At 47.1% G+C, this 24,744-nt stretch overlaps 1 protein-coding gene across 1 annotated transcript in view; it reads right to left on the reverse strand.

Annotated features, from left to right (window-relative positions):
* The window catches only part of GALNT2 (polypeptide N-acetylgalactosaminyltransferase 2), a 175,112-nt gene that overhangs the window by 20,824 nt on the left and 129,544 nt on the right, over positions 1 to 24,744 (reverse strand). The window contains exons 4-11 of the mRNA XM_020900443.2: positions 17,374 to 17,472; positions 17,055 to 17,122; positions 16,748 to 16,813; positions 10,090 to 10,211; positions 9,038 to 9,125; positions 5,238 to 5,325; positions 4,104 to 4,207; positions 11 to 137 (exon numbers count right to left, since the gene is read on the reverse strand). Of these exons, the coding sequence (XP_020756102.1) occupies positions 11 to 137; positions 4,104 to 4,207; positions 5,238 to 5,325; positions 9,038 to 9,125; positions 10,090 to 10,211; positions 16,748 to 16,813; positions 17,055 to 17,122; positions 17,374 to 17,472 (762 nt within the window). The remainder of the gene's footprint in view (positions 1 to 10; positions 138 to 4,103; positions 4,208 to 5,237; positions 5,326 to 9,037; positions 9,126 to 10,089; positions 10,212 to 16,747; positions 16,814 to 17,054; positions 17,123 to 17,373; positions 17,473 to 24,744) is intronic.

Consider the following 24,744-nt stretch of genomic DNA (forward strand, 5'->3'; position numbering starts at 1 on the left):
GGCCACTTACCGGGCGAAGACAGTGCCGCTGCCTCCTGGGAAGGTGTAGGGGTGCTGCTTCCTGAACACGTGTCCCACGCGGCTGCAGGGAATGATCTCCAGGCTGCCGCCACACTGCCACACGCGGAACGAGATCTCTGAGGTGGGGAAGACACGGGTGACCGAGAGCCTGGGCCGCCCACAGGTGCGGGTACCCACCCCACCTCCAGGGCCTGAGGCCATGCCAACAGGGAGGACCCTTTTCCCAGAGGGTCCTTGAATGTCCCCCGGTGGGACATCTGACACTGGTCTCTAGACTCCAGGGCATAATCAAGGAAGTATGTGTGTGGGGGGATGCAAGTGCATATCAAATCATCCTGCTGTATACCTTAAATATATACAATTCTAAATTGTCAGTGCAACCTCAATAAAGATGGAGAAAAAAAGATTGAATGAAATATCCTAAAGATTGAATGAGGGTGTCTGCACAGCAGTGTTATTATACAGACAATATAAAGTAGTGTAGATAAAGTGAATAATTTATGCCCAACAAACTACCCACACTGGGACATTTACTATCTTAGATTTTACCACTGAGCAGAATTACAGATGCCAGCTCTATCTGTGTCACCAATTCCTTGTTTTCACGAAAGAAGTCTATTCCAAATTTTAAAGGAGCACGCTTGAAATATTTTTCAGACCCAGACTAGAAACCCTAGGACAAGAGTGATTCCCTGGCCCACTGTGAACAGAAGACTCCTGGCAGCAGACCAGGCATCCCTATAACATCACCATCACTGTGGATGAGACTCGGCCCAGAACTCCTCTCTGACTGGTTCTCCACAGGAGTATTACTATGCCCCCTAAGGATCCCAATTAGAAAAGGCAACCAACAGTGTACAAATGTCCATGATCAAAAGGCATGAAATGCCCACATCAGCCCTAATGTAGACGTAAGAGGCAACTGTGTACACCACCTTCCTCTAAAACTTAAGTGCACAGAGCGTCTGCACGCACCTGAGCTTCCTCCATCCGGGACAAAAACAATGTCTCCCCTTAAATCGCAAAACTTATCTCATCCCTGTGGACCAGCGGGTGTCCAGCCAGCCGACCAAGTCCAGGGACCAATGACGCGCGAAGAACAACCAGATCTGGCAGTCACCCCAGCTTTCAGCAGCCAGTAGCCACCAGGCCAGCAGAGGCTGCTTTTCACCCGAGTCAACACAGAGTCTACCCAGGACTCAGGACCTGGGCAAGCAGGCGCGGGTCATGACACCTGCACACGCATGCAGCCCAGAGCACCAGGCTTGGGAGCAGCCCGGACACAGGAGCCGGCCAGGCTCCCGTCCTGATCGCCACCTGCTCTGAGCAGGGGCATGACTGAACTCGAGAAATAGGTTGTGCAGGAAAATCAATATACGATATGATGGAGGGCTAGACTTTGTTTTTCTGAAAGGCTTCCTCAGCATCACTCTGCACGCCTGACAACACTCAGGGGACTGAGACAGGACGGCACACGCAGTCACCGCTGCAGCGCGGGCGGGTCTGAGCCAGGTGGGTTCCCATGGAGCACAAGGCCCCGAGTGGCAGCAGGTGCCCAGGCTGTGGCCAAAGGATGTGACTCCATGTATGAGCAGGCCAGCAGGAATCTCTACTGGGACCAGCGGGTGGAAGCCCCAAACACCTCCCTACGTGGCAGTTTGGGGATTTTAATGACCACTTCCCTCATGATATTAGAAATGTGTCATCATAACCACCAAGCCTACAGAGTGTTGAATGAAACTTGACTAGGAGGCTCTCTGTATCTAAGGAAATAAAATTGCCTATCTGGAAAATTCAAAACTGGGGGCCATGAAGGCTCCCTGGCTCCTGTACGGGAAGCTTGTTAAACCAGTAAGGGAGCCATTCAGAGACCTGGTGGCAGAGTTTTAAGGCCACAAACAACTACAGTTATGTTCAGCTGATCTCACTGGGCTCCAATGAGGGATGATTGATTACCCAGGAAAACATGGTGGCTTTTTAATTAGGCAGTTTGTGTCTGTATCTTGGCTCTACTAACAATAAGCTCAAGACCTCAAGCAAGACCTCAGTCCCTTCCAGAAAGCATGAAATGAGACGATGCACTGGGGTGGTCAGCATCATTCCTAAGGCTGCAGGGATGGGCTGAAAAGGACAAATAACATTCCCAAGGAGTCTAACCCCACATCTCACAGGGGCCAGGGGTAGCGTTCTTTGTCCTTTTTATTTATTAAAAAAATTTTTTTTCCCTTTTTTTGGCCGCAGTGCAAGGCTTGTGGGATCTTAGCTCCCCAACCAGGGACTGAACCTGGTGCCACAGCAATGAAAGTGCTGAGCCTGAACCACTGGACCACCGGGGAATCCCCTCTGTCTTTTTTAAGTGCTTTAATTAGATTTACAGTGTACGTCAGGAAATCTGGGAGCACTAGGAGACTTGGTGGGGCATCCCAAGACGGGGTGTTTGGATCTGACTCGGGCATCCCCACTCCCTGACTCTCCTAGTAGGTGCCCACACGAGCCCTCAGGCTGGACAACCACTGTGGGTGCTCATGCAGCACCCAGAAAATCAACTCTGAGCAGGGTCAAGATGAGAGAGAGACCCATCGCAAGCTCCTCCTGCTGAAACCCCGTGCCTGTTTAATCCTGGTGGGAGGAGACCCTCCAGAGTGGCCATATCAGAGCCGGCGGGAGGCGGTGCCACAGTGCCCGCAGCACCAGGCCGCACGACCCTAGGCCTCCCCGTCCACCACGGGTCACCTGAACCCCGAGAGCCCTTCCAGGGAACCTCGTACACGGCACAGGTACTTTAATACACAAGCCAAACCGACAATAAACGAGGCAATGGGGGAGATCATCTCCCCTCCCGCTGGTCTCCGGTGTAGTCTCTTTTGACGTTAAATCCATACTCTTTCTACACTCTGTGCTTTAAAAGGCTGGCTGCCTCCACCCACCCTAACCTAATGGCACACAGCAAACCCCACTCTACTTTGCTACCGAGTGGTGATCCTGGCTGGTGGGGCTGCCCCAGGGGTGCCGGCAGGACGAGGGTGACTTAGAATCCCCTCAGGAGATTAACAATCCTTCCGAAGCCTTCTGTGCTCAGATTTCAATCAAGTCCTGCCTCCCTATCAGTGTATCACTAAAAAACCAAAGGCACCAGACTCAGGCCCTTCCTCCGCGTGTAGTTACTGAATCTAAAGAAGCTTTCAGAATCTACCTGGGTAATAACCTCTCTCCACAAATGAGACATTATCACTAACATTAATATCACAAAATGAGAGAAAAATAATATGCTTGTCTAACCTAGTCTCTTCTTTTAAACAAACAAAAATATCAAAGTCTCTGTTACAAGTAAAAACTACTACAAGTGATACCAGCATCCTTCTTTCCTTCTATCCAGGGGAGAAAGTAATTTAGCAGCATTCAAAGGCGAGGAGACTCAGCTCAAAAACTTCAAGTGAAACAAACACCCCTAAACAAAAAAATAACATAAAACAGGAGTCCTTCTATATTTATGCAGTAAATATGATGCAACTACCAGTAAAGACCAAACCCTATACAATTTAATTGTCCTTAATCATGGGTAAAAATGATTTGTATGCACTACAAACAAAAACAAAATAGAACCATCCCTACCCCATGATTATAATTCAGCCAGTCTAACAGGCTTCGCTGGGACTCATTTTCCATCCTATGTGTCTAAAAATGAGTCTTAGAGCCTAAAGTGTTCCCCCAATTTTTGTCAGTCTGTTTTCCAAACTCCTGAATTCAGATGACATTAAAAAGTATGCAATTTCCTTCAAAGACTCTGTATCTAGCATCCTACATTCTTAAGGAAACACATTCTAATGCCCAATGCAAGAAACTTTTAAGAGTAAAAAGGGTGTATTTACACTTTATAAGGGGACTAATTATGTCTGTTACATGGTCACTTTAATGTCTCTACAAACCTTTTCCTACTGGCACCTGCATACTACAAACTCTCATTTAATAATTTCTCCAGAACTTCCCCTTCTCATTTCCACCCCTTGGCCGGCAGGAAGAGACCACGGTTCCAGCAGAACTGGAAACAGACTGGTGTCCAAAGACACAAGGCTCATACGTACCCAGGTTTTCTCCTCCCCACACGTCCATCATCATGTCATACTTCCCCAGCTCTTCAAAATAGAGCTTATCCATCACGAACAGCCCTCCAGCAATCATAGGGGTCCTATAGCAGCAGAGAGGGTAGGAGAGGAGGCCGAAGGTCAAGGTTAGATCACCAGCACTCAAGTGCCAAGGTCAAGCCTGAAAACCAGACTTAAAATCAACAGCACAGCCTGGTCCTTAGCTCAGAGCTCCAGGGGCCCCTCTTGGCTTGACCCCTGCTGGCTTCAGTGCCCTGCTCAGATGTTCCCAAGTGCGAGGGGCTGCAGGGAGCTCCCTACGTGAGAGCAGCCGCTGGGCTGGGACGCTTGCTGGTGGGCCCCAGGCTAGTACTCAGTTTTTCTGTGCCAGGTTCCTTGGAGGATTACAAACAATCACAGGCTTAAAGCACCCAGCGCACGCAGGAAACGCTCGCTGACACTAGCTGCCCTTATTCTCATCCTCATAGGACAGCGTCTTCCTCTGTTGGAGGAACCATCATCTTCTCATTTCCCCTCAGCCTGCGGAGAGGCCACTAGCAGAGCCCCAGCCCTGTCTCCATGGCGTCACCGTGAGAAGCCCAGGCCCCATGCTGCTGGAGCTCCCTGCTGATGGGGGACACATGTAGACAGCGACAGTGTCCGCAGGGGCCTCTTGAACGAGGGGTTCCCGGACAGGCATCCCCAGCACACCTGGGGACCCCACCCAGCTGGCAGTGGTACAGGTGCCTCCTCTGTCTGCACAGAGGAGGGCAGAATCCGGTGAATAAGCGGGGCTGACCGGGGGCAGCGGTGGGGCTCACCCTGGCTGCCCGCCTCTCTGCCCAGACCCTGACGGCAGCCTGAGACCCCATCCTCTGTGGAAAATGCTCTAAATTATCAGCACAAAGGACGTGGAACTGGCAGATTTGATATATGAAAGTACAAGAAAATAAATCTCAAAGTACTTTATTCTACAAGCTGTTGGCAGAGACTCTCCCTTGAGTGAAGATGAGGGTATGTGAGGGTGTGGCTGGAGACAAGAGTGCGCCTAGGACCTGAGGGAACACGAGGCTGGAGCCTGACGTCTCAGCTGTGACCTCGGAGAAGGGAACCTCAAGGATACCTGGCACTTACTTTATGGGAGCGACGGGGTTCCCCTGCCGGGACCGCCTCTGCTCAGGGGTCATGTAATCCCATTTGAACACCAAGTTCCAGTCAAAACCTGCGGGTCACAGAAGAGAATAGAAACACTGTAAGGATGCTGTAAGCACGGGCTGCCTGCTGCTGGTACTTCTGTCCCTGGTAGCTTAGCAATATCTGGTATTTGGATGGATTCACTGAAAACCAAAGGGAAAACAAACAGAGAAGATGCAGAGAGAAGAGAGAGAGACTGGGGGCAGAGTGGGGCAGGGAGACCAGTGGGGTGGGCACACACTCAAATCCCTCCCCGAGAAGCTTATCCAACACAGGAACTGCGGGGCACTTTTTCCTAAAACCAGAATGTATAGTGTGAAATAAGGAAACCGGAGTCTGTGAGGCAATACCCAAGGGCTGTCAGGAGGTGAGGAAGAAGACTAATGGATTAAAAAATCTGCCAGGCACCCCCAACAAGGTCCCGGGGGGGAGAGAGCAGAGAGGGATGAGAGTACAGGTTCCTGGGCCGCAAACGTGGTCCCTTCAAACTTGGTCTCCCCTGTTTGCAGCTGAGCCCCATGGGGTGGGATGTCACCAGATCCTCTCGGAATGGACCTGGCCCCGCCCTGGGGCAGCAAGGCGAGCCCGTCACAGCTCAGCTCCTGCACGCTCTTGAGGGGTAAGACACAGCGGACAGTCACACCAAGGCTGACTGTGACAGCCCAGGGCTTGAACTGGAAAGCCCCAAACACGCTCACCATTTACTAAGAAGCTCCAGAGTCTTGTCTCCAGCCTAAGTGCCTCCTCCCAGCATCACTGCCCCCAGCTGAGGCATTGGGTGGGAGCTGCCCCATCATGGCCCCGGCCTCCTCCAGCCTCCCCATGTGGCTGCACTATCGTCACCCCTGTTCTCAGGCAGGGATGCTGAGGGGCAGAGGGGACATGGCCTGCCCGTGACAACACAGCCTGAAAGAGGCTCCAGGGCTCAGGGCTCCCTGGTGGGGCCCAGTGTTCTGCCTTCTAAGGTTCCATCCAATGCCTCAGTTTTACTGTTCTCTTTTTTTACTGTCAGTTGACCCTCTGTTGTGTATCTGTCTGGAAGAGTCCATCTTCCAATCAGTTCAAAATGTTAGAGATGGAAAAGAAGCCCCCTCAGCTCACATAAAGAAACTGGGGCGCTGGGCTGTTGGAAGAAGAGTTCACTCATCTGAGGTGTGAGGAATCAAGGGTGAGTAAATCGCACACACAGAAGGCAAAAGTTCTGACGTCTCTTTTGCTTCTCTCTTTACAGTAGGCTTTGCTGACTTCTTGGCTCTTAGCTGAGTTCTGAGAGGACAGGCTGCCAACCAGCTGAGTTTCAGAACTTGAAGCGTTTACCAGTGGGCTGTGCAGGAGCTTGCATGCCCCAGGTCACCCCACAGACAGTCCTGGGTCACAGGAGAGCCTGCGGGCCCCAGGTCACCCCACAGACAGTCCTGGGTCACAGGAGAGCCTGCAGGCCCCAGGTCACCCCACAGATACACAGTCCTGGGTCACAGGAGGGCCTGCGGGCCCCAGGTCACCCCACAGATACACAGTCCTGGGTCACAAGAGAGCCTGCATGCCCCAGGTCACCCCACAGACAGTCCTGGGGTCACAGGGGAGCCTGCAGGCCCCAGGTCACCCCACAGATACACAGTCCTGGGTCACAGGAGAGCCTGCGGGCCCCAGGTCACCCCACACATACACAGTCCTGGGTCACAGGAGAGCCTGCAGGCCCCAAGTCACCCCCACAGACAGTCCTGGGTCACAGGGGAGCCTGTGGGCCCCAGGTCACCCCACAGACAGTCCTGGGGTCACAGGGGAGCCTGTGGGCTCCAGGTCACCCCATAGACAATCCTGGGGTCACAGGGGAGCCTGTGGGCTCCAGGTCACCCCACAGACAATCCTGGGGTCACAGGGGAGCCTGCAGGCCCCAGGTCACCCCACAGACAGTCCTGGGTCACAGGAGAGTCTGCATGCCCCAGGTCACCTCACAGACAGTCCTGGGTCACAGGAGAGCCTGCAGGCCCCAGGTCACCCCACAGATACACAGTCCTGGGTCACAGGAGGGCCTGTGGGCCCCAGGTCACCCCACAGATACACAGTCCTGGGTCACAAGAGAGCCTGCATGCCCCAGGTCACCCCACAGACAGTCCTGAGGTCACAGGGGAGCCTCTGGGCTCCAGGTCACCCCACAGACAGTCCTGGGGTCACAGGGGAGCCTGCAGGCTAAAGGTCACCCCCAAAGACAGTCCTAGGTCACAGGAGAGCCTGCAGGCCCCAGGTCACCCCACAGACAGTCCTGGGTCACAGGAGAGCCTGCAGGCCCCAGGTCACCCCACAGACACACAGTCCTGGGTCACAGGAGGGCCTGCGGGCCCCAGGTCACCCCACAGATAAACAGTCCTGGGTCACAAGAGAGCCTGCATGCCCCAGGTCACCCCACAGACAGTCCTGGGGTCACAGGGGAGCCTGCAGGCCCCAGGTCACCCCACAGATACACAGTCCTGGGTCACAGGAGAGCCTGCGGGCCCCAGGTCACCCCACAGACAGTCCTGGGTCACAGGAGAGCCTGCAGGCCCCAGGTCACCCCACAGATACACAGTCCTGGGTCACAAGAGAGCCTGCATGCCCCAGGTCCCCCCACAGACACACAGTCCTGGGTCACAGAGACAATACGGTTGGCTCCTCAGGGCCAGCTAGCATGAGTCCTGTGCACCCATCAGCTCTGTGAAGCTCCTCCTGAAAACAGCAGCTCTCCAGGCGGAGTCCTGGAGCCCCTGTGGTTCTCAGGTCCTTTCTGGAGGTCTGTGATAGCGAAACTCCTTTCATAGTTATATGAAGGCTTGACAGGCCCCTTTCGATTTCATTTTTCCAAAGTGCAGGAAGGAGTTTTCTGGAAGCTTCAGGACAGGAGGCGTCAGTGCACATGGGCAGCACAGGTGTGCCTGCCTCACTCCCTGTCCTCACCGTCAGCCTTAATTTCTAACACAGCAAATGCTCATCAGCACAGCCCACGTGAACGAAGCTCTTTGGGGCCTTCCATAATTTTCAAGATGGTAAGGACTGCCAATGCAGGAGCCACAGGAGACATGGGTTTGATCCCTGGGTTGGGAAGATCCTTTGGAGGAGGAAATGGCAACCCACTCCAGTATTCTTGTGAGGGTAATCCCACTGACAGAGGCGCCTAGAAGGCTGCAGTCCATGGGGTCTTGAAGAGTCAGACACGACTGAGCACAATAAAGACAAGATTAGGCACATCACTGCGGCGCTTTGTGGAGGGTGGGTTTTACGGGTCACACTCAAGACATAGGGACCCTTGGGAGACTAGTGGCGTCATTCAGACAAAACGGTCCCCAGCAGGAGGCAGGACGTGGGTGGCTATTGGGGAGAAGGGGCTGACAGTCAGGACACAGGAGGGGTGGGCCGTGCAGGCCTTGGGGCCCAGAAATCAGGGGAGAGACAGGCAGATGGGTTTCCAGCAGGAGATGGAGGCTACGGGGGGTTGGTGGGGTGTAGAGGACAGACCCCGTCAGCCTGACGTCTCTCCACCGGCTCCCATGGGGATGGCTCTGTACACCAAGCCACACGTCCCTGTGGCAATGTAAGTCCAGCAGATAAGGATGGGAACCGTGGCTGCAGTTTCAGCCAGGCGCTTCTGTCCCCTTATGAGCCCTGTGGCTTGAGCACAGGGGCGTTCTTGGTGGGGACCCTGCCGGGCCGCATGCAGGCACTATCGCTACCCCTCTGACCCGAGCTGGGCCCCAAGCAGCACCTACCGCCTTTTAAGTCCGCAGACGCACCCACGTACTGAAAGTTGTCCATGTTGATGACATCAATGATGGGGGACACAACGCGGGTCCTGTCCTGAAATGCAGGGGAGGCAAGAGCAGGTGTCAGGACCAACCAGGACCTGCATGGGGGAGGCCTGCGTGTCAGTGCCCAGAGGGAGACCCTCGCCCCCAACGCCTGCCGCCCCACGCCCTGGGGTTTGCCCTCTGGCTTGGCACCCACAGCCCTGCACTGTGCTGGGGGTCAGGGGCACAGAGCACGTGGCCCCAGAGGAGGTGCCAGGGGGCGTGGGGCGGCCCTGCACATGTTCACTGGTGGAGAACAGCTACCTCTGGGGACTGTTCCTGGTTTTGGTTTTTTTTTCCCTAACAGCCAAGAACAAATGTCAATTTTTATTAACCGCAAAGAAGAAATTAAGAGTGGCTGATAGCATCTCAGCAAGCATTAGCATGAGACTATGTAGTGAGGATTACAACACATCATTTGAGTTATTTCATTTGAGTTATTTCATGTTTCACGATTTGCTGCTCATCCGCATTCCTGGCTGTGGTACAAAAAGAATGACTTGTCCCTTTAATATTTCTCTAGCACTTTCATTACATTTGCTTTATAGTCCCAAATAAGCTCTTTCTTAGTAGGAAGAAAAGAAAGTCAATAAAACAAGCAGATGGCAACAGAGATATCACAAGAGGCCGAACATAACACTAGAGATAGCGTTTCTAGGAGGCAGAGGTGCAGTCCCCGCTCACCGGACGGCCTATGAGTCCCTGCCCACCAGGCGCAGCCCTGGTCTCCAAGGCGGCAAGTCCAGGCAGGGGCCCCTGCGGGCTCTGTCCTGAACGCCCTACCTGCTCTGAGCTCAGAATCGGAGCAAATCTTCGGGCAGGAAAGGAAGAGCCTGGGAGGGAGGGCTGTCTGAGACGACCCAGGCTCTCAGCAGCCTCGGCTCACCCTCCCCTGTACCTGCAGGTTCTCCCCCATTGACAGATCCCCACAGTGGACAAAAGCGCCCGAGGCCCGTCCCCGCCCGCACGCTCACCTCGGCCACCCTCTCCAGGAGGGGCTCCAGCCAGCGCTCGTTGCACTCGCAGTGGCTGTCCAGGAAGGTCAGGACCTTGGCCTGCGCCGCGTCGGCGCCCCGCACCCGCGACCGCATCAGGCCTGTGCAGCGGCAGCAAGAGCGCGTCAGCGAGAAACCCAGGCGCTCGGCACCCGCGCCTCCGCACGCGGCCCTCTCTCTGGCGCAGACTCCGACGATTGCGGAGGGGTCAATACTGCCCTGAGGTTTCCCCGGTGATGACTGAGAAAACTTGGAGAAACTGCCTTCGCAGGAAGGCTTCTGCATAGTTGAAGTCTTCACCAAGCAACTGAAATGTGTAACTTCTGAAACTACTTTCATGGCAACACAGTTTTCTAATTAACCAGGGTAAGGAATGTGTCACCCAGAGACTTCAAGTGCTAATGGGGCCAATTTTAATGGCAATAATTTAATAATAGTGTCTTTGTCTTCAAAGACTTATCACAGGCCAAATTAACATAAATGATAAAGCCCAGTTGTTTGACACAAAATTAGTTACACTATTTGGTCACATTAAAAAATTTATATACTTGTGATCTGTTAATAATATACACCTTTTATTATCACACAAAGTCTTCTCATAAATAGTAAATTTATCACTAGATGCTGTGGTCATAATTAGCTTATGCTGGGCTTTATACATGGAGATGATGAGAATATTCACAACCAGAGAGGACAGTACAGTGTTGTATGTTCTTCATAGAGTACAGTAGTCAAAAAGGGCTTTCAATGATTCTTAAAGAGGTGCACGCTAGAGCAGGAAGAACGGGCAAACAATTTCTCAGTCTTGTATTACGAAGTGGCTTGTAATAGGCAAACCATGTTCCAGGGAACAAGTATAAATTCTGAGCAAAATGGAAAATCCAATTTGGGAAAGGGGTAGAGTAGCCAAGGGCAGGCAGAAACCAGAGAGCACTCAACCCCTAAATGAAGAAAATCAGGGATTTCCCTGGTGGTGCAATGGTTAAGAATCAGCCTTCCAGTGCAGGGGTTCTGGGTTTGATCCCTGACGGGGAAGTAAGATCCCACATGGTGGGGACAACCAAGTCCATGCGACCCAGTAAGACAAGTGCACGTGCTGAGCCTAGAGGGGAACCCCTGCGAGCCCTAACTAGAGAAAGCCCAAGGACCACAGTGAAGACCAGGCAGCCAAAAAATAGTCATAATAAAATCACAGAATGAAAGCTCTCTATACATGGGATTTCCCCCCAGTGTTACTCTCTGATCCACTGCAGTGCAGCTGTTTGGGGCTGAAGTATCAGAGGGTAGAGTCTGGGGTATCTAGAGTGGCTGAAATAGAAGGAGGAGATCCTGGGAGGGATCTGGTGTATCCCAAATCTGGTGATAACTGCCCTGAAACCCCTGGCTGACTCCTGACCTGCAGGTACAGAGGAGACCCTGAAGAGCTGATGAAGATAAACAATCAGAAGACAGAAAGAACGAAGATTTCTGCTGGAATCAAGTTTTGGCACTCAAGTTCTGCCAAGTTAGAAGGGTTTGGTAAACATCTCATTTCTACAGAAACTCCAGCAGAGACATTAGGAATATAGACTATGTCTCAGGTATAAGGGTTTCACCTAAGATATACTCATCCTAGTGAAATATAAAGACAAACCTACACAAATTCAAGGTCATAAGCTAGTCATTTAATTAACCATATATAACAAAGATCAACACTCTAGAGAAAGATAACAGAATCCAGTGTCTCTACAACATACCATTCACCATTTCCAACATAAAATAAAAAAATTTGCAGACATGAGAAGAGAAAAATATATTCCATATCCAAGAGAAAAAAAGTCAATAGAAACTCCTCCTGAGATGATTCAGATGTTGAAATTAACAGATGAGGATTTTAAAGATGCTATCATAATAACTATATCCAAGAACTCCAAGGAAATGATGATTGGAATGAACTAACATGGGGAATCTCAGCAGAGAAATGAAAACTACAAGAATTAAATGGATATTCCAGAACTGAAAACTGCAATTATCTGAATTAAAAAATTGACTGACTGGGCTGAATAGTAGATTAAAGATATCAGTGAATTTGAAAATGGATCAATAAAAACTGATCTATCTGGTGAATATAGAGAAAAATACTGAAAGAGAAAAAAAGCTGAAGCAACCTATGGACAATATCAAGTGGTATAACATATGTACATTTAGAGGCCAAGAATGAGGCATAAAACAACATGTGAAGAAATAGAAGGCCAAAGATTTCCCAAATTCAGTGAAAACTTCAACTTAGAAATTCAAAGGGATCAGCAAATCTGGAGCAGGATAAATGAAAGGCAAATCAAATACAACCAGGTCATAGTCAAACTGCTAAAAACCAAAGATAAAGAGACAGCCTGGAAATCAGCAAGCAGAAACAGCCTACAGCAGATGAGGGATCAGCGACACAGACGCCTACATGTGGACAGAGGGACAGAGGCCAGAGGCACTGGGGCGGCATGTTCACAGTGCTGGAAGAAAACTAGCAGTCAGCTCAGAATTCTACACACAGAACACACTCTTCACTAATAAAGGGAAAAGAAAGACTTTTCAGACAAATAGAAATTGAGAGATTTTATTGCCTACAAGAAAAATGAAGCTTTAAAGGTTCTCTGAGCTGAAGGGAAATGACATTAGACAGAAAGCTGAATCTAAGGAAAGAAATGAACATACTAGAAACAAAAAATACAAGGATAAATTTTACAGTCTATTTACATATTCTAATTTCTTTATAATATAACATTATTTAAAGCAAATGTTTTAACACTGTATTTTGGGGTTTAAACCATATCATAATAACAAATGAAGGAAAATATATGACAACAACAATATACAGGGCAAGGGATAAAATGGAATTAATTGCTGCAAGGTTTTACATAAAGTTGTAATTGACTCTAAATAGACTGTTCCAAGTTAAAAATGTATGTTGTAAGAGTAGAGCAACCACTATAAGAAGTGTATAGCTAAAAAGCTACAAAAAATGTGAATATGGAACACTAAAATAAACAAAAATTACTTCAAACTACATTACCAAGCTATAGTAATCAAAACAGTATGGCCTTGGCATAAAAATAGGTATATAGGTCAATGAGACAGAATGGAGAGCCCAGAAATAAACATACACACACACATGGCTATTAATTTACAACAAAGGAACTAAGAATACATATGGGGAAAGGATAATCTCTTTAATAAATGGTGTTGGGAAACTGGACAGCCACATGCAAAAGAAAGAAACTGGACCCTTACATCATACACAAAAATCAACTCAAAATGGATTAAAGATCTGAAAATTAAGACTTGAACCCACAAAACTTCTTGAAGAAAATATAGATAAGCTTCTTAACATTAGTAGTGGCAATAATCTTTTTTTTAAATTTGACACCAAAAAAATAAATAAATAAATAAATAAATAAATTTGATACCAAAGCAAAGGCAGCGAAAGCAAAAATAAACAATGGAATTACATCAAACTAAAAAGCTTCCACAGAGTGTGCACACACACACACACACACACACACACACACACTATTCATAAAATGAGAAGGCAATCTATAGAATGACAAAAAGTATTTGGAAATCACATAACTGACAAGAGATTAGTTCAAAATATACTAGTCCAAAATATATAAAGAACTCATACAACTCAATAGCAAAAACAAAAACAAAATAATCTGAGATTAAAAATGGGCAGAGGAATTGAAAAGACATTTTTCCAATGAAGACATATAAATGGACATCAGGTACATGAAAAGGTGCTCAACATAAAGGGGATTATAATCATAACTACATAATTATAATCACATTTTTATCACATAATTATATAATCATATAACTCATATCATATAATTATATGATATATATTTTATGATATTCATATTATATAATCATATAATTTTATCATATAATTATGTGATTATATAATCATAATTATACTCATAATCATCAGGGGGTTCAAACCAAAACACCTCACACTTCACAGAATGTCTGTCATCAAAAAGACAAAGATATCAAGTGTTGGTAAGGATGTGGAGAAAAGGGAACCTTGTGCACTGTTTGTCGGAATGTAAATATGTGTATTCACTGGGGAAAACAGTATGGACAGTCTTCAAAAATTAAAAGTAGAACTACCGTATGATCTAGCAATTCCAAGGAAACAAAAATCACTATATGCATCCCCATGTTTACTGCAGCATTATTTACAATAGCCAAGACACTGAAGCAAACGAAATGTCCACTGATAGATGAATGGATGAAGAAAATGTCACTCACACACACACTCACTGCCATTTGCAGCAACAATATGGATGGATCTTAGGGCATAATGCTACATGAAATAAATCAAACGGAGAAAAAGACAAATACTCTGTGAGCTCCCTAATATGGGAATCTAAAAAGATTAACTCAAAGATAAAGAGAACAGACTGATGGCTGCTAGAGGGAGGGGGGATGGGTGAATGTGGTCACAAAGTACAAATTTCCAGTTAATGAGATAAAAGTTCTGGGCATGTCATGTACAGCGTGGTGACCATAGTTAATAATACTGTATTGTATATTTGAAAGTTGCTAAGAGAGTAGATCTTGAAAGTTCTCATCACAAGAAAAAGAACTTGTAGCTGTGTGAGGTGATGGGTGTTAACTAAGCTTACTGTGGTGATCACTTCACAATATATACATATATCAAATCACTATATTGTATACCTCAAATGAATACAATATTTTATGTCAATTACATATCAGTGACCTGGAAAAAACCAATTAATCAGGCAAGACAGTAGGAACAAAGGAACAAAAAGCACACAGGACCGGTTGAGAACTTGGCTTATGAACATGGGTTTGGCCCCACCACTGTCATTAAATAGCTGGATGATCTTGAAAAAGGCACTTAACTTCTTTCAACTTGAATGTTTCCATCTGTACAACAACAACTAGGTTTTCAAACTTTCAAAGTACATCAGTGTTATCAAAATGCAGATGTCTAGGCCCCACCCCTAGACATCTAAAAATTCTAATTCAATTGTGGGTAGCATCAAGGAATGGTCTTCATAAAGGTTCCCTAGGTGATTATAATCAGTAAGGAACGCTGGCACAATTAACTCCCAGCACTAAATGACCCCAAGGCTGCTCCTTCACTATAACATCTCAAACAATTGGCTTGCTCTGTCATCTAGCAGCATTGCTATGAGCACTTCTGTATGTGTTTAACTATGGGATACACACACACACAGAGGCACACACACATTTGTGTGTGTATTTTTTGACTCGACTATCTCATTCCTCATGTGTTCCACATAGGTCTACCACAATCTGGCTTCCCACAGCTGCTCCTCTTCATTCCTTCCCAAAACAATGTGGGTTCTCCTCCACAGGAAGGAGCAAATGGCAAGTTTCTTTTAGAAACACTGCTTTTGATTTCTAAGCAGGTTAAAAGCACTCTCTGATAAGGCTAGCATGCAGTTTGCCAGTTACAACGGCCAACATGAAAGATAATTTCTTTTCTTTTTTTCCCTCCTCATCTTCTTTTTTACCCTGTGCTAGAGGACACTTTGGTTTTGAATTCAACAAGTTATTATGTAACTTCTTTGGGGACAAGTACAGTACAAGATTTTGGTTTAATCTAAGCTCAGGGGACAAATGTAAGCCCAGCAAACAGTTTGCTTAGGGGCAAGACTGACCCCATTGTTTATGCATCTCGAACATCTGGATTGGTGATCTTCGTTGGTTAAAATATGATGTTGATGACATCGCTCTAACAGGCTCCCCCACTTTATTGGCTGATTAGATTCTTGCTAAGAAAAGCTGACTCCAGCTGGAGCACACAGGGGACCAGATGAAAGACAATGTTCACTGATCAAAGGGCACAGCCACCACTCCAGGGTCAACAGTCATCCTCCAATAGCAAAAACAGCACACATTTCAAAGCTTTGCTGTTTTCCCTATAGAAAGATTCTCAGGACCCTGGAAGAGCCAAGAATCGAGCCATCAGCTCTCTACCAGCATGGATGCACTGGATGTTAATTACACTGATTTCAGTTTCATTTCCAGACACTTCAAAGTAATGCTTTCCCCTCTGGAGTCTCTCTTATAACTGCCAATAACGTGGACTCGATGAGCCCAGCTCCAGCAAAGACAAGACTGACAGCAGGTTTCAAGGCTGGCATTTGCAAATCCAATAAGCATGTAATTACAGTGCTCTTTCCCCTTCTTGGATGGTTCACCTTGGGCAGGCTGTCAAACTTGAATCCCAGTTATTTTATCAGATGCCTGAAGCATGGAGTCATTAAAGTTCTCATTACTAAATCTCTGTTTTTCTTCTTAATTCTAGTACTCAAGGGACTTGATAAGATTTCCTAGGTTGTGAAAGAGAGAAGCCAGTTTTCTAAATACATAAATAACAATGTAATTTGAACTCTAGCCCTAGTGCACAATTTCAATTAGGTAAGCTTTTAATGTCCTTCCTATGTTTTCTGGGAGAGGCTGCCAAGAGGCTGTGCTGGAGGGAGGCAGACAGAAGACGAGACAGTTAATTGTTCCTGTAGCTGAAACATTTCTTCACGTTATTACTGGGTTCAGGAAAAATCAGAATTCAACTGTTTTGGTATTGAATTAAGAGAAGTCTTACCTTCTCGCCGATCATTTCGGAGTACACGTACTTTTTCAATTTTCCCCAAGAGAGCCCCATCTTCAGCTGGGAAAAGAAAAGCAGCAAAGCTTTTGAACCTCAAGTTTACGAAGGGCTTGGGGGGCAGGGATGGTGATTCTCCATCACCTAGGGGCTGATGAGCCCCTTGGGGCATCACAGAGGCCCTCTTTTTGCCACTCCCACTTCTTGAGGCCTTTTCTTGAAACTTGTCCTTAGCACCCACAGCCCAGAAAGGCTGGAGAAGGGCCAGAAGGAAGGGTGGAGGTGGGGATTGGTCTCTACTTACGGTCATTGCTGTAGTCATCCACCAAGATGATTTCTTTTATCAGGTGGGGCGGGCTTTTCTTAAGGACACTGAGGAAAGGCAGAAAGATACAGTTGCAGGCCTCTCAGGGTGTGGCGGGGGTGGGAAACTCTCATCCCCTGGCTCCAGTCATGGATGGAGGAGCCATCAGCCCCTCTTGTGCTGCAGTCAGGGGACCTGTCTGCTCCCCCAGACGGCCCTTGCCTGGCTGCGCTGGGCACTGGCCCTTACTCTGCATCCCTGCTGGGGATGCCCCTCTAAGCTACAGTGGATGGGAATGGGTGGCAGCTGTGGGCCTCACCTGACCACTGTCCTCAGCAAAGCTGACCTGGCTTCATTGTGAAATGTGATGACCACGCTGGTGGCTGGCAGATCTACCCGCCACTGCTTTCGCTGACACCTGCAGAAAAGAAAGAGTGACCTGAACCATGAGCTGGGACCAAGCCCAGCGAGCCCCCTGACAGCGTGGGCAGCTGGCCCTGCAGGACAGCACTCGAGGTGAACCTGCCGTTTGTAGGAGGCACTGGCCTATTCTGAGATGCAGTGACAATGGTACATTAGGAAACAGAAAAACACAACCAGAGCAACAATTTAAAACATGAAAGATTTCAGCAAAAAGTAACATACTGAGAACATCTTTCTAATGTGTTAAAAAAAATGTGTTTCAAAACAGTGAATTCCCATTTAGTCGCACATGCTGATACACCTCTATAGATGTGCTTTTCACAATTCACAGTGGTTACTTCTGGGGGTGGAATCAGCTGTGTGATGCTGCTCCTTTCTTCTCTCCTACTTTGCCTGCAGCAAGCATGTGGATCGCTGGGATTCTTAGCCGAGCTGTATTTGGTATCTGGCTCTACCCTGGTCCTGGATCGCAGGACACACACCCCTCACCCTGCCAGACCGTGTCATCCTAGGGGCCAGTGCTGTAGGCTGCTGTGGGCGAGGGAAGGATGGTTGGGCCTTTGAGCCCATCAGCTCCCCTTCCACTTCACACAGCACTGAAAGAACCTGGGACCAGGCTGAATGAAGTTCCTGCAAATTGTGGGCAGATTACAACAGGCACTTCTCAAGTCTGTTCCCTGCAGACAGACACAAGGCCGTGAGGGCTCAGAACAGCTGTTTCAGAACACAGGACTCTAGAGCCCTGGGCTGGAGATGCTGAGCCATCACCCAATAGGCAACAGAAAGGACCAGCAAAAGGAGGTCTGGCTCAGCAGGTACAACATAAGGGACACTGTAAGTCCCTCGAAAGCTCCATGACCTTGAAGAACATGCCGGCAGAGAGGCGACGCTCCAGAGAATCCTGAGAGAACAAGACGCCTGGCTTGTTCAAGGCTTATAGCTCTTGAAGACTGCTGCGAACAAACTGTGGCATGAGGGCATTCAGGGAGTTATCAGGCTGGTGGTACTACTGATGCTAGCTGGGAAAAGGGGTGAGGACAGACAGCTAAAGCCTCTTTGGCCTCTGGAAGCAGCTCTTGGCCTGAGGTGGAGACAGCGCTGATCTTGCCTGCAGTAGGGTGGGGACCATCAGTCAGCCACCAGGGATGCGGTCCCTCCACACTGTGCTCACCATCTGGGATCCCTGCCCTGGTATCAAAGAAGGTATTTCAAGAGTTTGTTTTACTCTTGGGACTTTCCTGGTGGTGCAGTGGCTAAGTGCTCTCAACGCAGGGAGTCTGGATTCAACCGCAGGTCAGGGCACTAGATCCCACAGGCTGCAACTAAGAGTTCTCATGCACAACAAAGACCCCAGCGCAGCCAAACAAATGTTTTTTGAAGAACTTATTTTACTCCTTAGCTTTTAATGTAATTGACCACAGCTGCAAGTGATCTGCTCCCAGAATTAAAACTATTCATCTTAATAATGAGAAATGAGTAGGAAAAGGAGAAAGATTAATATGTTTGGAGTTCAGCAGTGCCTTAAAGGAAAGTGGTTGATACAGATTTTCCCTCAGGACTGGGAAAACTATTTCAGAGAGCAAATTTTGAAAATGAGCAAGAAAAGCAGTACAATTAAAAAGCAATTAGGTCAGATCACAAAATGGGCTTCTTCTGTTTATTTTAGTTATATGGATAGCTGGATTTTAATTAACTATAAGAAAATGACATAATATACCAGTTGCTGTTGGGGAAAAGAATGCATTCTGGAATTAATGTCAAGTCTTTAATGACAAGTAAATTGATTGGCTAGGGTGTTTTGGTTTTTTTTTCCGTTTTAAGAATTTGTCGATTGTTAGATTAAGGAAGTAAGAATCTGCACGGTTCAAGTGTACACAAATGACCAACAAATGTCATTCCCAAGCACCCAATCTGCAACCGTAATGAAATAAGAATCCCAGGATGGAGCCAATACTCTCTGCAATCAGACCCCATGCGCACAGCTGAGGGGGCGCTGTGCGGAGCTGAGCAGATTTGCTGAGCTCTTGTCTGGTGCAGCCACGTGAAAAATCAAGACGAGAGAAGGGAGCATTCTTCAGGCTCAAATCATAGGAAACTCAGCCGAGGCAGCCACGTCCTATTCCCTCGTTTTCTGTCTCTCTGCAGGAAGCCTCGTCTTCCACAAGCATTTGGAATTCTCAAGGGGCTTTGGACGTAAGTTTTCAGAACGCAGCATTCACATTTTATTAAAATTCCTCTCCAGTCATAAGGCACCAAGTTTTGCTAGGAACTTGCAATTAGGCAATTTAAGAGGTATATCCTATTTCTAAGATAAAGAGGGATGACAAGTAAAACCTGAGAAATAACTCATACCTTGTGAATTTAAGAGTGCTATATGTATGTATATGAATTCAAATCCTAAGTCTTCACACTGAGCCAAGAAAAAGGAGGGGTTGTTTGAAGAATTTCTTTAAAAAGAAACAGAATAAATCTTGCACGTAAAGAGCTCTGTTGCTGCCAAGCAGTCTTCTCTGCTTCAGAGCTGGTGAAGGAACGCCTGCCTGATATAGAAACCCAGTAGGGGGCTAGCTGTCGGGGGCACCTTCATCCTGGAGCTTCTCTGAGAGCCGAGTAGAAGCCGGGGCTTATTTGGCATCAGCAGCACGGAGAGTCTGCAGTCAATTCTGTTCTCCCTCCCAGACGACGCAGCTGAGGCAGTGTGATGTGGAGGGGACCTTTGGGACAAATTCACTTGAGTTTCCATGGGTCATTCTGATAATCTCCTGTCCAGTAAAATGGGGACTTTAAAAAACTGGACACACAATGATTTTTAAAACTATCTTGTTGAGCTTTAAATCTCTGTGAGACCAGACGGCCATCGTATCTGATCTCTCAGTCAGCTGATGTCTAGTGCGCTGAGCACCTGGGCCCTCAGGGTGCAGAAGGGACCTGTCTCTGGGGAGGCTTGTCTCTGATGCAAATGTTATACGTAGGTTTGGTCGAGACATTGATGAAATATTCAAACACCACATGTCCTCAGACTGGGAAGCTAGGGGCTCCGTTTAATAACATGGAAGGCTGCCCCATGGTGTGGAGAGGGGTACAGAAATATGCTGTCTACTCCATGCCCTCAACCTGCCTCCCAGCCCCACTGATGGTCTGGCCTGTGGTAACCTTGGTAACTGAGTGATCTGAGGCACTGCACCCTTCTTCATCTGTGAAACCAGCCCTTACAATGTTGCATGGTTAATGGGACAATCAAGTAACAAAGAAGGACTCTGGATACTGGAAAGGTTGCTGTCATCCTAATAAGGCTTATCATATGCACTTGGCTGCTATGTATCAACAGGCATCTACCCAGGCATCTTCTTGTTACCAAGCACGTGGGGCTCAACCCCTCTCTGACACCAGCAGGGTCCCCGGGGAGGGCTGTGAAGACCCCACTACCATAAGTATTCAACACCAGCCCGTGCTCTAATCATGCCCTAGGGTCCCACGTGGGGGTAAACTTCTGGCAAATGAGTTCAGTTCAGTTCAGTCGCTCAGTCGTGTCCAACTCTGCGACCCCATGGACTGCAGCACGCCAGGCCTCCCTGTCCATCACCAACTCCCGGAGCTTACTCAAACTCATGTCCATCGAGTTGGTGATGCCATCCAACCATCTCATCCTCTGTCATCCCCTTCTCCTCCTACCTTCAATCTTTCCCAGCCATCAGGGTCTTTTCCAATGAGTCAGTTCTTCACATCAGGTGGCCAAAGTATTGGAGTTTCAGCTTCAGCATCAGTCCTTCCCAATGAATACTTAGGACTCATTTCCTTCAGGATGGACTGGATGGATCTCCTTACAGTCCAAGGGACTCTCAAGAGTCTTCTCCAACACCACAGTTCAGAAGCATCAATTCTTCGGCACTCACCTTTCTTCATAGTCCAATTCTCACATCCATACATGACTACTGGAAAAACCATAGCCTTGACTAGATGGACCTTTGTTGGCAAAGTAATGTCTCTGCTTTTTAATATGCTGTCTAGGTAGGTCATAGCTTTTCTTCCAAGGAGCAAGCATCTTTTAATTTCATGGCTGCAGTCACCATCTGCAGTGATTTTGGAGCCCAAAAAAGTAAAGTCAGCCACTGTTTCCCCATCTATTTGCCATGAAGTGATGGGACTGGATGCCATGATCTTAGTTTTTTGAATGTTGAGTTTTAAGCCAGACTTTTTCACTCTCCTCTTTCACTTTCATCAAGAGGCTCTTTAGTTCTTCTTCACTTTCTGCCATAAGGGTGGTGTCATCTGCATATCTGAGGTTACTGATATTTCTCCTGGCAATCTTGATTCCAGCTTGTGCTTCATCCAACGTGGCATTTCACATGATGAAAACTCTGCATATAAGTTAAATAAGCAGGGTGACAATATACAGCCTTGATGTACTCCTTTCCCAATCTGGAACCAGTCTGTTGTTCCATGTCCAGTTCTAACTGTTGCTTCTTGACCTGCATACAGATTTCTCAGGAGGCAGGTCAGGTGGTCTGGTATTCCCATCTCTTTAAGAATTTTCTTTAAGAATGTTCCACAGTTTGTTGTGAAAAACAAATTAGCAAAGCTAAGGATCAAGTCTTGGACCATGATCAACTCAGGCGTGGTAATGAGTATCCTGTGGCCTATTGGGGAGAGGCAGCAGGCCTGCTTTTTCCCAGGTCATCACCACCACCATCATCATGGTTATGTGTGCAAGATATCGCAAACATAAAATCTAGAAGATGTTATACAAGCACCTAAGCACCATCCACTCCACTTTTTCAAATCTTAATACTTTGCAACAGTGGTACCTGATTAAGATTTTTTAAATGAAATAAAACTCAACATACAATAGTTAAAGTCCTGGTACATCTTTCCTACCTCAAATCCCATCTTCACCAATGGTAACACTACCCTAAGTTTGGTTCATCAGTATTCCTCAGAACATCTTCAATAAACCACATGTGTGTGTGTTAGTTGCTCAGTTGTGTCCGACTCTTTGTGACTCCATGGACTGTAGCCACCAGGCTCCTCTGTGCATGGGATTCTCCAGGCAAGAATACTGGAGAGGGTTGCCATTTCCTTCTCCAGGGGATCTTTCCGACCCAGGGATCAAACCCAGGTCTCCCACATTGCAGGCAGATTCTCTACAGTCTGAGCCACTTCGTAGACAGAATGGAGCACTGTTTTGTGTATGGCTGACACTGCACTGTGGCTTGCTTTCTCCACTTTTGGGAATGTTCCTGCTTTGACACACATGGCTCTGCTTCCTTCACGCCCACTTCTGTACAGCTGTCCCTTGGAGGAACACACCACACCCAATCCCTCTCTGCTGACAGTCAATCTCTCTGTGAGGAATAATGCAGTCGTGGACACTGTCTTTGCATATGTGAGAAAGTTTCTCTGCATCATTTGCCCGCAGACGACTCCTAGTCACAGATTTATGCTATTCAGCAAGTTGATCTTCGAAGGCTGTTCCCAGCATCACCCCACGCACAAGGGCAGCATTCACAGTGCTCAAAATTCTCGCCATCCCCTGATAGCATCAAATTTTGACATTTTGCCCACCAGATGGGTATGAAATAGCCTCTTAGTATTTTAATTTTCTTTTCCCTGTTTACTAGAGAGGGCACACATCTTTTCACATGTTTATGAGGTGATTATTAAAGAGCCCTTTCTAAAATATTATCCCAGGGCCACAGTTTGAAAAATCAAACTTAAAAAGTATGTTTGACAGAATACATCTTAAACAAAATAACAGGATCTGCCACAGACTTGGAGAAGATTTTTGCAGTACTTATGGCTGAAAGAGAATACTATCCAGAATATATAAATTCCTATCATTGAATAATAATGAGGTAAAAACCTAACAAATAGTGGACAAAGAATATGAGCAGCCATTTAACAGAAGAAACAATCTAATCAGCTCACAGGCCACTGCTGGCCATGGCTAGAGTCCGTGGACTGTGCACTCAGCAACCTCACTGAGTTCTCTTAGTCCAGAGAATCTGTAGATTCTCTTGGATTTTCTACCCATTGATTCATCCACATTTTGTCCTTTTCTTTACACCACTTCTACATTTACAGTTCTTGTCTCAATAAGGGACTGTTTATGGCCTGCAATGCAATATGCAATAAAAAAGGTAGTAAAGAACATCTCACCTTCAAAATGAATGCAATTCAATTCTCATAAAGCATCAATGTTTGCCATAGATGTTTTACAGATACCTTTAATCTAGTAAAGTAATGCTCAAAATTCTCCAAGCCAGGCTTCAGTAATACATGAACTGTGAACTTCCAGATGTTCAAGCTGGATTTAGAAAAGGCAGAGGAACCAGAAATCAAATTGCCAACATCTGCTGGATCATCGAAAAAGCAAGAGTTCCAGAAAAACATCTATTTCTGCTTTATTGACTATGCCAAAGACTTTGACTGTGTGGATTACAAGAAACTGTGGAAAATTCTGAAAGAGATGGGAATATCAGATCACCTGACTTGCCTCTTGAGAAATCTGTATGCAGGTCAGGAAGCAACAGTTAGAACAGACTGGTTCCAAATAGGAAAAGAAGTATGTCAAGGCTGTATATTGTCAAGGCTGTATACTGTCACCCTGCTTATTTAACTTATATGCAGAGTACATCATGAGAAACACTGGGCTGGATGAAGCACAAGCTGGAATCAAGATTGCCAGGAGAAATATCAATAACCTCAGATATGCAGATGACACCACCCTTGCGGCAGAAAGTGAAGAAGAACTAAAAAGCCTCTTGATGAAAGTGAAAGAGGAGAGTGAAAAAGGTGGCTTAAAGCTCAACATTCAGAAAACTAAGATCATGGCAGCTGGTCCCATCACTTCATGGCAGATAAATGGAGAAACAGTGGAAACAGTGGCTGACTCTATTTTTTTGGTCTCCAGAGTCACTGAAGACAGTGACTGCAGCCATGAAATTAAAAGACGCTTACTCCTTGGAAGAAAAGTTATGACTAAACTAGACAGCAGGTTAAAAAGCAGAGATATTACTTTGCCAACAAAGGTCCATCTAGTCAAGGCTATGGTTTTTCCAGTTGTCATGTATGGATGTGAGAGTTGGACTATAAAGAAAGCTGAGCACTGAAGAATTGATGCTTTTGAACTGTGGTGTTGGAAAAGACTTTGAGAGTCCCTTGGACTGCAAGGAGATCCAACCAGTCCATCCTAAAGGAGATCAGTCGTGGGTGTTCATTGGAAGGACTGATGCTGAAGCTGAAACTCCAATACTTTGGGCACCTGATG

This window comes from Odocoileus virginianus, unplaced genomic scaffold (assembly GCF_023699985.2).
Source record: "Odocoileus virginianus isolate 20LAN1187 ecotype Illinois unplaced genomic scaffold, Ovbor_1.2 Unplaced_Contig_14, whole genome shotgun sequence".
Lineage (NCBI taxonomy): Eukaryota > Metazoa > Chordata > Mammalia > Artiodactyla > Cervidae > Odocoileus > Odocoileus virginianus.